The sequence below is a fragment of the Chrysemys picta genome, chromosome 9, assembly GCF_011386835.1.
Source record: "Chrysemys picta bellii isolate R12L10 chromosome 9, ASM1138683v2, whole genome shotgun sequence".
NCBI lineage: Eukaryota > Metazoa > Chordata > Testudines > Emydidae > Chrysemys > Chrysemys picta.
In genome coordinates, this window is record NC_088799.1 from 30,078,938 (window position 1) to 30,090,879 (window position 11,942).

General features: G+C 43.2%; 1 protein-coding gene across 1 annotated transcript; it reads right to left on the reverse strand.

The window, feature by feature from the left end:
• Positions 1 to 8,056: 8,056 nt before the first annotated feature.
• Positions 8,057 to 10,231, reverse strand: LOC135973675 (uncharacterized). Its single transcript, XM_065557923.1, has 2 exons — positions 9,675 to 10,231; positions 8,057 to 8,680 (listed from the first exon to the last, which is right to left on the reverse strand). Exons 1-2 carry the CDS (start codon positions 10,228 to 10,230, stop codon positions 8,205 to 8,207), a joined length of 1,032 nt encoding a protein of 343 aa, XP_065413995.1. The 5' UTR covers position 10,231; the 3' UTR covers positions 8,057 to 8,204.
• Positions 10,232 to 11,942: the final 1,711 nt, after the last annotated feature.

Here is an 11,942-nt window from a genome sequence, read left to right on the forward strand (position 1 = left end):
AAGATATACTTGGTGGCTGCTGCTGGTCCTTAATAGCTATTTGTATGAGAAATATGTGTATCTTTGGCAGACTGCTAAATATTACTGCTTAAATCTATTACTAGGAAGCACAATTTTCTGTAACTTAATTTCCTAAGCCTAATGAGCCTAGTAAATTTGCTCTGATGTCTTCCCAAGTTAATATGTTAAATCTAATTTATTTGGCAAAAAATCGGACAAATTTTCTCTTAATTGAATTAATCTAGAAGGGGAAAATATGTATTATTGTGGAAATCTGTGATTTATAATCCACAGATGTGAAAGTCTTATTTTGGTTCCATTCATTTACTAGGTTAAATTGCTGCTTTTTTGTTTGTTTAGTCTACCTGGAAAAATAGAAAACTGACTGATCTAATTTCTCCTTCGTCTTATATGACAAGTTTGTACACTAGTTTTTTAGCACTTCAAGGTATATGGAACCTCTTGTTCTATATGATTATTTTAATATTTGCCTGGCTGTGCCACATCACATTTCAATCACCTGGTACAAATTCAGTATAATACTGTAATGCTGATATTTTGAATTTGCCCATAGTCTTTAATGGGTTTTGGATCAGGCTGTTGAAGCAGTTGTTTTGAGGTTCTATGGATAATAATAATTCTTAGAACTTTTCAGCCATAGATCTCAAAATGATTTACAAAGAAGAGTCAGATTTGTCCCCAGTATTCAGATAGGGAAACTGAAACCTTGTGAGTCTTGCCCAAAAACATACATCTAGTCACTCTCTAAAATAGAAACTACTTCTCTTGATTCCCAGTTGTGAGTTCAACCACTGAACCACTTTAACAGTGATACCAAAGGTAGGAATTGGGCCCAGTGTACTTTCTGTATTATTCTCTGCTTGTAAATGAACAATTTAATAATTAGCAATAGCAGGTCAGCCATTAGAGAGCAACATCACACACACGTTACATATTTCTTCCGGTAAGGCAATTCTAGGCAGTACATTGCATCTGGCTTATGGCTGGAAAGCTATGAGATGAGAAGTATTACTGCCATTGTACAAAGTATTGGTAAAACCTCATCTGTGTACAGTTGTGGTCACTCATGTTCAAGGAAAGTGAATTTAAACTGGAACAGTTGCTGAGAAGAGCTACTAGGATGATCAGGGGAATGGAGGGCCTATCTTATCAGAGGAGACTACAAGACCTTGGCTTGTTTAGCCTAGCAAAGAAAAATCAGGCAGGAGATATGTTTGCTCTTTATAAACACATCATGATGGTAAACACTGGGGAGGGTGAAGAGTAGGGTGACCAGATGTCCCGATTTTATAGGGACAGTCCTGATATTTGGGACTTTGTCTTATATAGGTGCCTATTATCTCCCACCCCCGTCCCGGTTTTTCACACTTGTCGTCTGGTCACCCTAGTGAAGAGCTATTTGAGCTGAAGGATAATGCTGGCACAAGAACAAATGGGTATAAACTAGCCAGGAACAAATTCAGGCTGGAAATCAGAAGAAGGTTTCTAACCATCAGAGGAGTGAGGTTCAGGAATAGCCTCCTAATAGGAATTGTGGGGGCAAACAACTTAATTAGTTTTAAGATAAAGCTGAACAAATTTATGAGTGGAATTGTATTGCTGGTGGAATTGTATTGCTGGTGGCCTGTAATATACAGGAGGTCAAACTAGATGATCTGATGCTCCCTTCTGGCCTTAAACTCTATAATTCTGCGATCTTTGACAAAAATATGTCAAGGGTCAGTAGTGAGCATGATCCTTCACAGTGCAGCTGGAGTCCATTATGCCCATTTCTGATCTCTGCAATGATAATGTGGACATACCCACATCTCAATAAGCCTTTTGCTCAAAGAGCAATAATTGAGTGACCTACAATTTTAAAATAACCTTGCAAATTTAAATGATGTGGCTGGATTCTGTGCTGATCTGCAACTCATGCATTCCCTATTGGTTTCAATGGAACTGTAGAGGGAGTAAATCAGTCAAGATTTTGGCCCTTGATATTTAGACCAAAAATAATTGTAAAAGTCTTGCATTTTAAAACTGTTATCAGCAATATCTAAGGTCATTTATCAATGTACCTGGAGTTTCCTGCTATAAATATTTCCCTTGATTTTATATCTTTCCAGTACAACAGCAGTAATGTGAAAAAAATAGTCAATAAACTGCAATTGTAAGGTCAACAGTTTTAGTATTAAAATCAATTTACAGTATGTTTGCTTGAAGTGCACATAAATTCAAAGAGGCAATAAGTATAAACAGAATAGCTGATTTCTTGGATGCACTCCAATATAATTATAGCTATCCACCCTTGTGACTATTTGTGAGTGTAGCTTAAAGCTATTTGCCTGCCCTGAGGTACAGTAGCAGTATTTTATACAAGTCTGCATCTTACTGAAATGCAAAACTCAGTAAACCTGGAAAAGATGCTAGCAAGCTTAAAGAACTGTCTGAGTAAAATCAAACAGCAAACTAAATGTACATTTTGATCTTTGTTAGCAGAACCACCCACCTCTTAGTACAGATAACCTCTCTTATTCTGTTTGGATTTGAAACTGAGTGAATCCTAAAGGATTTGTCACAAAATAGTGTATTTCTAATAGGCAATTATAAAGAAAAATTATCATCAATCACATTTATTGCAAACATCTCATAAAACAGTAAAACATTTATGTGGCTTTTGAAGGCAAGTATGTTGCCATGTAATATACCAAGATTTGCATATAAAGAACAGCAGGCAGCAAGCAAGTATATTTTCTTTCTTTTCTCTCCCCCACCTCCATTTATAGAAATGTAGCTGATATAATGTATCTATTTAATTTACATCAAATACAGCTGTAACACATGAGTGATATTAATTGGCATTAGGTCCCAAAAGCAATCCATCCTTAGGTAACCAACAATTCCTTCTTCCGGTAAGGTCAGACCTTGTCCAAACCCAATTGTCAACAAGGAGGTAGACTTTTGTTTCAAGCTGATGTACACCTGTCAAGGATTTTCACTCTCTCTCTTCTCATATTTGTTTTCCCTGATTATCAAATTCACCTAAGGATTTTGTTTTCAAACTAACCAGTAATGTTGGGTCTCTCTATTGTTTCCATTGTTTCACTTATGAATGAGAATAAAATGTAATTTTATGGATAGAAATACAGCTCTTTTTGTGTGCTGCCTTATGGCAGCTGACCATCAATACCTAAATCCACTAATCCTCTCTGTAATCATATGTTCACGTGCTGTGCAAACACTCAGAAATCATTTTCCAGAAACATTATTTTTATGGCACAGAGTGTGCATAGCATGGGCTGTATGATACAAAATGACTAACAAAATGCTGGGTTATTTATATGTCAGAGCTGGTAACAACTGTCTTTAGCTGAGTTTTGCACAAGCTTCATGGCAGTGAAGAGAAAAAAATGAATGACATCATATAGAACAAATCTGTGGGTTTTTTTGACATTTGACTTCCAGCTATCATTTTAAAAAGATTCTGCTATCTATTTACTTGTCAGGGCTGGATTTAATTCTTATATTCTGCAAAGAGTTCTCCATGTTAAGATATTGATATAACAAATTACTGAATGTTTTAGAGATTGATTCTTGCTGACCAAAATGGGCTTTCAGATTGGAAGTCTTTTCCCCCTCCCCTAGAAAACACCTGCTGAGATAGAAGTCTGACTGCTACACAAAAGAAATATATGGTTTCTTAGTCTGTTTCTATCTGGCAATTTGCAGATGCTATCAAAAATTGTATTTTTAATGAAAATTACCTAAGGATTTGGCAGAAGAACCTTGGCTAAAATGGACTAACTATCCACTGTCAGGCAGAGTATTAGCATACTGATTGGTTGTTACTTCTGTCAGTCTTCTTTCTGCAAAACTATGACAGGCCACACAGCAGGGAGCAAATGATCATTAATACCCTATCCTCTGGGACACAATAAACTGCCATTCACTTGCATACAAATAAAATACATAAAGCTTGTCAGACAAGGTGACAGAAAGAGAGATGCTTTTTCAAAATGGTTTTATACTGCTTTGGGATGTGATCATTTAAGAGATGTTTTTGTTTCCTGGAGTATATCATCTTGACAGTAGTCTTTAGAAATAGAGCTAGAAGCTTTAAAAAGAAAGTCTTTCTTCATATATATTTTTTAAACAGCAGTAGGTACTGACAAGTGTTCTCTGATTTTAAGCTGAATTTTTAGTCTATTTATTAAGTGCAGGAAAAAACCAACCACATTTGCCCATTAATGTAATGCACAAAGGTTCAGATTCTATGTATACACACACAAACTCACACCTCCACACACTGATTCTTTAGGTACAAACAATGCAAAACTAAGATTCTAAAAATTCTTTTGGAAGTTAAACAAACATGCCCAAACCAGAAAACAGCCATCCTGAGCTTTAATGGGATACTCCTTGTAAGATCCATTTACAAAGCTAAAAGTTGACAATCTGCCAAAAATCAATCTTGCATTCTACCTTACTTTTGGTAAGGTCAGGTACAGGTTAGGATCTGAAGTATTTGCTTCACATAATGCTATTCTGTTCTGGGAAGTACATGATGAGGATAATTACTGATTTATGAGGGGGTTTTGCATATTCTGGTTGCAGTGTATTTAACACATCAATCAATGAATTATTAGATGATTACTTCAGTGGAGTTTTGGGTGGGAGTTTAGGGTTGCATTAACCAGTCAGTAATGAACCACACAGTCTTACAATGCTAAGAGTGAAACTTGTAAAAACAAATGGCAATTAATTAATTCCTTTGACATTTATTATGAGCACAATTATCCTGATGCACTCTCAATTCTTCAGTTCCCATCTCTACTTAAGACACATTCAGGATGCAGTGTATGGCATTGCAACATATCTCATTGAAGCCACATAAGTACTCCTTTGCTGGATAAATATGTTCAACATTCTAATACATAGTAAAAGATCATATTATGACCAAGGTGCCCATGTAAATACAGGTGTAGCAGCTTTTAAGAAAAATGGAGCAGGTAATGAGAGACCGTTACACTTCTGCTTTCTAGATCCTTATGCAGAATGTGTGGTTTTCTGCAAATGCTTCTTTTCTTTTTAGGTCCTTACAAGATAAGGGAGAGGTCAGGATCTTGTGAGAGTGAAGATTTTACCATCTTTCAGTTTACTCTGGGATATAGGCATCAGAAAGACCAGCACAAGTAAAAAACACATTCTATCAGAGAAATTAGTGTTGTATCGTACTTGGGCTTCCTACCGGCTATCAGACCACATTGTTTAGGTTAAACTGGAACTTAGATATTATGTGTTTTCCAGAAGAAATATTTTTAAATCAGAAAAATCTTTAAAATGCAGTGAATGTGCACTTTGATTTAGTGGGCTGTTTAGATTGCTGAACATTCTCAAGGCCCAAATTTACATAAAAATGTCCATAATAGAAAGTATGGAATCCTTCACATGATAATACTAAAAACCTATGCTAACTAGATCTTTCCAGTGCCTAATTAAGAAGATAAGAACATAAGAATGGCCATACTGAGTCAGACCAAAGGTCCATCTAGCCCAGTATCCTGTCTTCCGACAGTGGCCAATGCGAGCTGCTTCAGAAGGAATGATCAGAACAGGTAATCATCAAAAAGCAACAGAGGGTCCTGTGGCACCTTTGAGACTAACAGAAGTATTGGGAGCATAAGCTTTCGTGGGTAAGAACCTCACTTCTTCAGATGCAAGATAATCATAGGTAATCATCAAGTGATCCATCTCCTATTGCCCATTCCCAGTAATTAAAGATTGCTTAGGCCTTGTCTACACTACGAAAGTAGTTCGATTTTACTTGCATCGAATTTTTGTAATCGATATTGCAAAGTCGAACGTGTGTGTCCACACTAAGGACAGTAATTCGACTTTGTGCGTCCACACTAACGGTGATAGCGTCGACATTCGAAGCGGTGCACTGTGGTCAGCTATCCCACAGTTCCCGCAGTCCCCTCTGCCCATTGGAATTCTGGGTGTAGCCGGCAATGCCTTCTGGGTAACAAAATGAGTCGAGGGTGCTTTTGGGAAACTGTCGTCATCCGTCCATCACTCCCGCCCTCCCTCCCTGAAAGCGCCGGCGGGAAAACAGTTCGCGCGCTTTTCCAGTCATTGACAGCGTGGACGCCACTGTACTCCGAGCATGGAGCCCGCTGCGACCATCGCTGCAGTTGTGGCCGCTCTCAACGTCTCGCAGCTTATCATAAAGGTTTCCCTGAGGCAGATGCAGAAAAGTCAGGCGAGGAGGCTACGGCACCGCGGTGATGTCCTGAAGTCTGAGAGTAGCACAGACCTGTCAGAAAGCAGGCGACCCAGCGCCGAGGACATCACAGTGGCAATGGGTCATGTTGATGCCGTGGAACGGCGATTCTGGGCACGGGAAACAAGCACTGAGTGGTGGGACCGCATAGTGCTGCAGGTCTGGGATGAATCCCAGTGGCTGCGAAACTTTCGCATGCGGAAGGGAACTTTCCTGGAACTTTCTGAGTTGCTGTCCCCTGCCCTGAAGCGCAGTGACACCCGGTTGCGAGCTGCACTGAGTGTACAGAAGCGAGTGGCCATAGCCCTGTGGAAGCTTGCAACGCCAGACAGCTACCGGTCAGTCGCGAACCAGTTTGGGGTGGGCAAATCTACCGTGGGGGTTGTTGTGATGCAAGTAGCGAAGGCAATCGTTGATGTACTGCTGCCAAAGGTAGTGACCCTGGGAAACGTGGAGGCGATCATAGATGGCTTCGCAGCGATGGGATTCCCAAACTGCGGTGGGGCCATAGATGGAACTCACATCCCTATCCTGGCACCGGACCACCAGGCCACCCAGTACATTAACCGAAAGGGATACTTTTCCATGGTGCTGCAAGCACTGGTGGACCACAGGGGACGTTTTACCAACATCTACGTGGGATGGCCGGGCAAGGTTCATGACGCTCGTGTTTTCAGGAACTCTGGTCTGTTTAGACGGCTGCAACAAGGTATTTACTTCCCGGACCACAAAATAACTGTTGGGGATGTGGAGATGCCTATAGTCATCCTCGGGGACCCAGCCTACCCGCTAATGCCCTGGCTCATGAAGCCCTATACTGGCGCCCTGGACACTGAAAAAGAACTCTTCAACTACCGGCTGAGCAAGTGCAGAATGGTGGTGGAGTGTGCTTTTGGCCGTCTCAAGGGGAGATGGAGAAGCTTACTGACTCGCTGTGATCTCAGCGAAACCAATATCCCCATTGTTATAGCAGCTTGCTGTGTGCTCCACAATCTCTGTGAGAGCAAGGGGGAGACCTTTATGGCGGGGTGGGAGGTTGAGGAAAATAGCCTGGCTGGTGATTACTCACAGCCAGACAGCCGGACGATTAGAAGAGACCAGCGGGAAGCACTGTGCATCCGGGAGGCTTTGAAAGCAAAGTTCCTGAGTGAGCAGGGTAACCTGTGACTTTATAGTTTGTGTACTGAGAAGCTAAACCTGCCCCCGTTTCTTTACCCAGGTAATGTTGACTATCCTATCCAGTTACATACCCCCTTCACACCCCCTCCAACACACGTGTCGAAATAAAAATAGTTCTACTTTGTTAAAGCACACCGTTTTCTTTAATACTGTTTTCGCGGGAATTTTTTAAAACTGGGACGCAGACTGTGGTGCGGGGCGGGTGTAGTGTTGTGACGCGAATGCAGCTTCTAAACTCAAGGATTGACAGGCTCCGCTGTGGTGGGATGCTTGTTTCAACGGAGCCTGTCAACCCTCCTGATCGGGACTGTGTGTATGGGGGGTCTATTTGACTTTGTGGCAGGGGGAGGACGGTTACAGATCCCATGCTGTGTGGCTCTGTGATCCTGCCTAAGGACCGGCGCTTAAGATCTGTAACTGCCCTCCCCCGCCACAAAGTCACAGAGCAACCCACCCCCCCCCCAACATTACATCAAAACAACCTCCCAGACTAACCGGGGCAACTAGTCACTGCATCACTGCACTGTGTATGTGCCCTGCTGCTGTGCCTGCCCCCGACTATGTACCCTGCCAAAGGAGACTGTCCTGTCCAATTACCAACCCCCTTTCCCCTCCTCCTCCAAAAGAACATGATTGAAACAGTAGTTAACAGAAACGAATTTTTTATTATCAACTACACATGGCATTGGGAGGTGAAACTTGGACGGGGGCTTGTGTCAGGCGGGAAGGAAAGAACTTTTCAAATTTTGGGAAATGAGAGCCTTCTGCTACTAGAGCTCTCTGCAGGGGTGGAGTGAGACTTAGCAGGGACTCTGCCGCCTCTCCTTCTTTGCACTTTGGGTGAGGTGGGTATGGGACTTGGTGGCGGGGGAGGGCGGTTAGAGATGGACTGCAGCGGGGCTCTGTCCTCCTGCCTCCGTTCCTGCAGAACATCCACAAGGCGCCGGAGCGTGTCCGTTTGCTCCCTCAGTAGTCCAGGCAGCGTTTGAGTCGCCTGCTGGTCTTCCTGCCGCCACCTCTCCTCCCGATCCATGTTGGCTTGGTGCATTCGGGTCAAGTTCTCCCGCCACTGGGTCTGCTGTGCTGCCTGGGCTTGGGAACAGGCCATAAGCTCAGAGAACATGTCCTCCCGTGTCCTCTTCTTCCTACGCCTAATCCGCGCTAGCCTCTGGGAGTGTGATTCCAGGCTAGGTTGTGAGACAGTCGCAGACGGGGCTGTGGAAATGGGAAAAAGGGAGTGAATTCCTCAGAAAGATAAATGTAGTTGTGAACAAAGAACATAGTCTTTCTCTGTGAACAAGACCATGCACAGCACCTATCACATGCGCACTCAGCACAAGGTCGAATTCTCGGCCTTCGCATTCAGTGCCTGGGGTCTTGAACAGCACATTTGAGAAGCGAGGCAGCACAACGGAATTTCTGTTGCAGGCAGACATGGTAAGCCGTACACTTGTGGCAGTTTAAAACTTTTATATTACCACTGGCCTCATTTCACATTTAAATCAATGTCAGTCCCTGCTGCCAGCAATCCGGCAAGCGGGAACTCTGCCCCTGTCCCACCCCCTCGCGGCTGTCCCCGGGAATGATCCCTTTCGGCTGCCCCTCTCCCGCCTCCACCGCGTGGCTGCAAACCAGCGGTTACAGTTCTGTAAAGGAACGGGAAAGCAGTCCCAACACTAACATTCCCCTACCTAATTAAAAGCAGGTCACCATGGCCGACATCACCCTGATGAGGATCTCCGAGAGCGACAAAGAGAGAATGCTCCGGGAAAGCCTCCAAAGACCAGGGCCGTATGCCACCCTGCTGTGCAGAGCAATGATCCCCGAGTACTTGATAATCTCGTGGCGCGGCAACGTGTCGTACTTCGGAGGACCCAATAAGGCCGCTCTCCCCAAGAACCTCATGCAACGGCTTTCAAGTTACCTCCAGGAGAGCTTCATCGAGATGTCCCAGGAGGATTACTGCTCTATCCCCGGACACATAGACCGCATTTTACTGTAGCTGCAGTAGCAGGGAATAAACAGTAGAGCGGCTTGTGCAGGACAATCACTGAAAACCGGACATTGCTAGATTTCTTTTCAAAACTTGCACTGCCCCTTACTAAACCGTTAAGCGCCTAGGGCACACTAATCATGAACAACCCATTCTTTTAATTGTTAATATTCCTGTTTTGTTAAAAATAAATGTTTAGATGTTTACAACACTTACTGGCTGATCCTTCACCAGATTCTGTGTCCGGGGTAACGGCTGGGGACGCTTCGTAGGGGATCTCTGTAAGGGTGATGAAGAGATCCTGGCTGTCGGGGAAATCAGCGTTGTGAGAGCTGCCGACTGCCTCGCCCTCCTCATCTCCTTCCTCATCTTCCCCGTCCCCTAACATGTCCGAGGAACCGGCCGTGGACAGTATCCCATCCTCAGAGTCCACGGTCACTGGTGGGGTAGTGGTGGCGGCAGCACCGAGGATGGAATGCAGTGCCTCGTAGAAACGGGATGTCTGGGGATGGGATCCGGAGCGTCCGTTTGCCTCTTTGGTCTTCTGGTAGCCTTGTCTCAGCTCCTTGATTTTCACGCGGCACTGCGTTGCATCCCGGCTGTATCCTCTCTCTGCCATGTCTTTAGAGATCTTCTCGTAGATCTTTGCATTCCTTCTTTTGGATCGCAGCTCGGAAAGCACGGACTCATCGCCCCACACAGCGATGAGATCCAAGACTTCACGATCAGTCCATGCTGGGGCTCTCTTTCTATTCCCAGACTGCACGGCCATCACTGCATCGTTGCCAGTGCTGCTGTGCTCGCCACGATGTCCAGACAGGAAATGAGATTCAAACTGGCCAGACAGGAAAAGGAATTCAAATTCAAATTTTCCCGGGGCTTTTCCTGTGTGGCTGGTCAGAGCATCCGAGCTCGCACTGCTGTCCAGAGCGTCAACAGAGTGGTGCACTGTGGGATAGCTCCCGGAGCTATTAGCGTCGATTTCCATCCACACCTAGCCTAATTCGACATGGCCATGTCGAATTTAGCGCTACTCCCCTCGTCGGGGAGGAGTACAGAAGTCGAATTAAAGAGACCTCTATGTCGAACTAAATAGCGTCGCAGTGTGGACGGGTGCAGGGTTAATTCGATTTAACGGCGCTAACTTCGACATAAACGCCTAGTGTAGACCAGGCCTTAGAGTATGGTTCTAAACTTTAATATACAATCATTGAGCCTTAAAATTCCACCTGTACACTAAAGTGAATTCCACTGAATGTCATTAAATCCCTAAATCCTTCTAAAAAAGACATTGCTTTCCTGCATAACAGGTGGGCCCAGGTCACCAGCTGGCTTAACTCAGCGTAGCACCATGAAAGTTAATGTAGCTACTAGAGATGGATGGAGAAAAACAATTCCATTTTGCCACAACTTTGAAGGTTTCAGAATTTGGTTTTGGTCCACACTGGAATGAAAACAAAACCATTTTGTGAAACTGAATTATGTTAAAATGGGTTGTTTTTTCTCCCTCTCTGTAAGTGATTGGAGAGTCCACTCGAACCTCAGGAATTTTGCCATTGAAAACTTCATCGTAATTTATGTTTCTGATAAATGTTTTGGCTTTCGCAAAAGAAAAATTTTCAGTTAAAAGATGTTCAGTTGAAAAGGTTTCAACCAACTCTAATAGTTACACTGATTTATATCAGCTGAGGGACTTGGAGCATAGAGTTTTAAGGGATCCAGTATTACATTCTACCTTTTTCTAATTCCTAAAAAGGATGGATGAAGCAGTCCAGAACTTGCTTTCACCAAAACTGAACATGGACCAAATCTGTTTCTGAAGTTTTAGAAGTTTCTTGTTTCTTCTGGATCCTGACTAGAAAAAGAAGTGTCTAAACACTGATACAGAGGATGTTTGATATTTTTGATCCAGCTGAAGTAAGAAGCATTGGGAATTTCACAAGGCAGCTCAGTACTTACAGCCCATTTTTGCAGAACCAAGAAGTTTAATTGGCTTATATAAGCATCCACATTTTTGGTTCCATACTACACTTAACCTTATAAACTTTTGAGTTCACCTCTCTCTGTGATCTCAAATTTACCTCAGAGTTCATTGTCATGTTGTCCTGACCCTCACATGTTACAATGTCATTATGTTATATCAAATATGCCAGAGCTTAAGTATAGCAGCACATCTACAAATGTTGTATAATCATGTAACCACTGAAAATCCGCATTTCTAGCAATGTTGGATCATTTGCAGAAGTGCTAATGAGGAGTCTGACATTATTTGTGCAGGTAGACAAAGGCCCAAGTAATTGTGTACTTGAAATGACATCATGTGGGCAGCTGACTCAAAAAGAAATGGACAATTAGAATATAAAAATCTCCTTTCCCATAGGAACGATGGCTCTTTTCTCTGGAATCCTGCTCTCCTCACATGTATTGAATTACCACGGTTGACACTGGGAAATCTATATATGAAGGGAAGCAGAGAACCAGAAT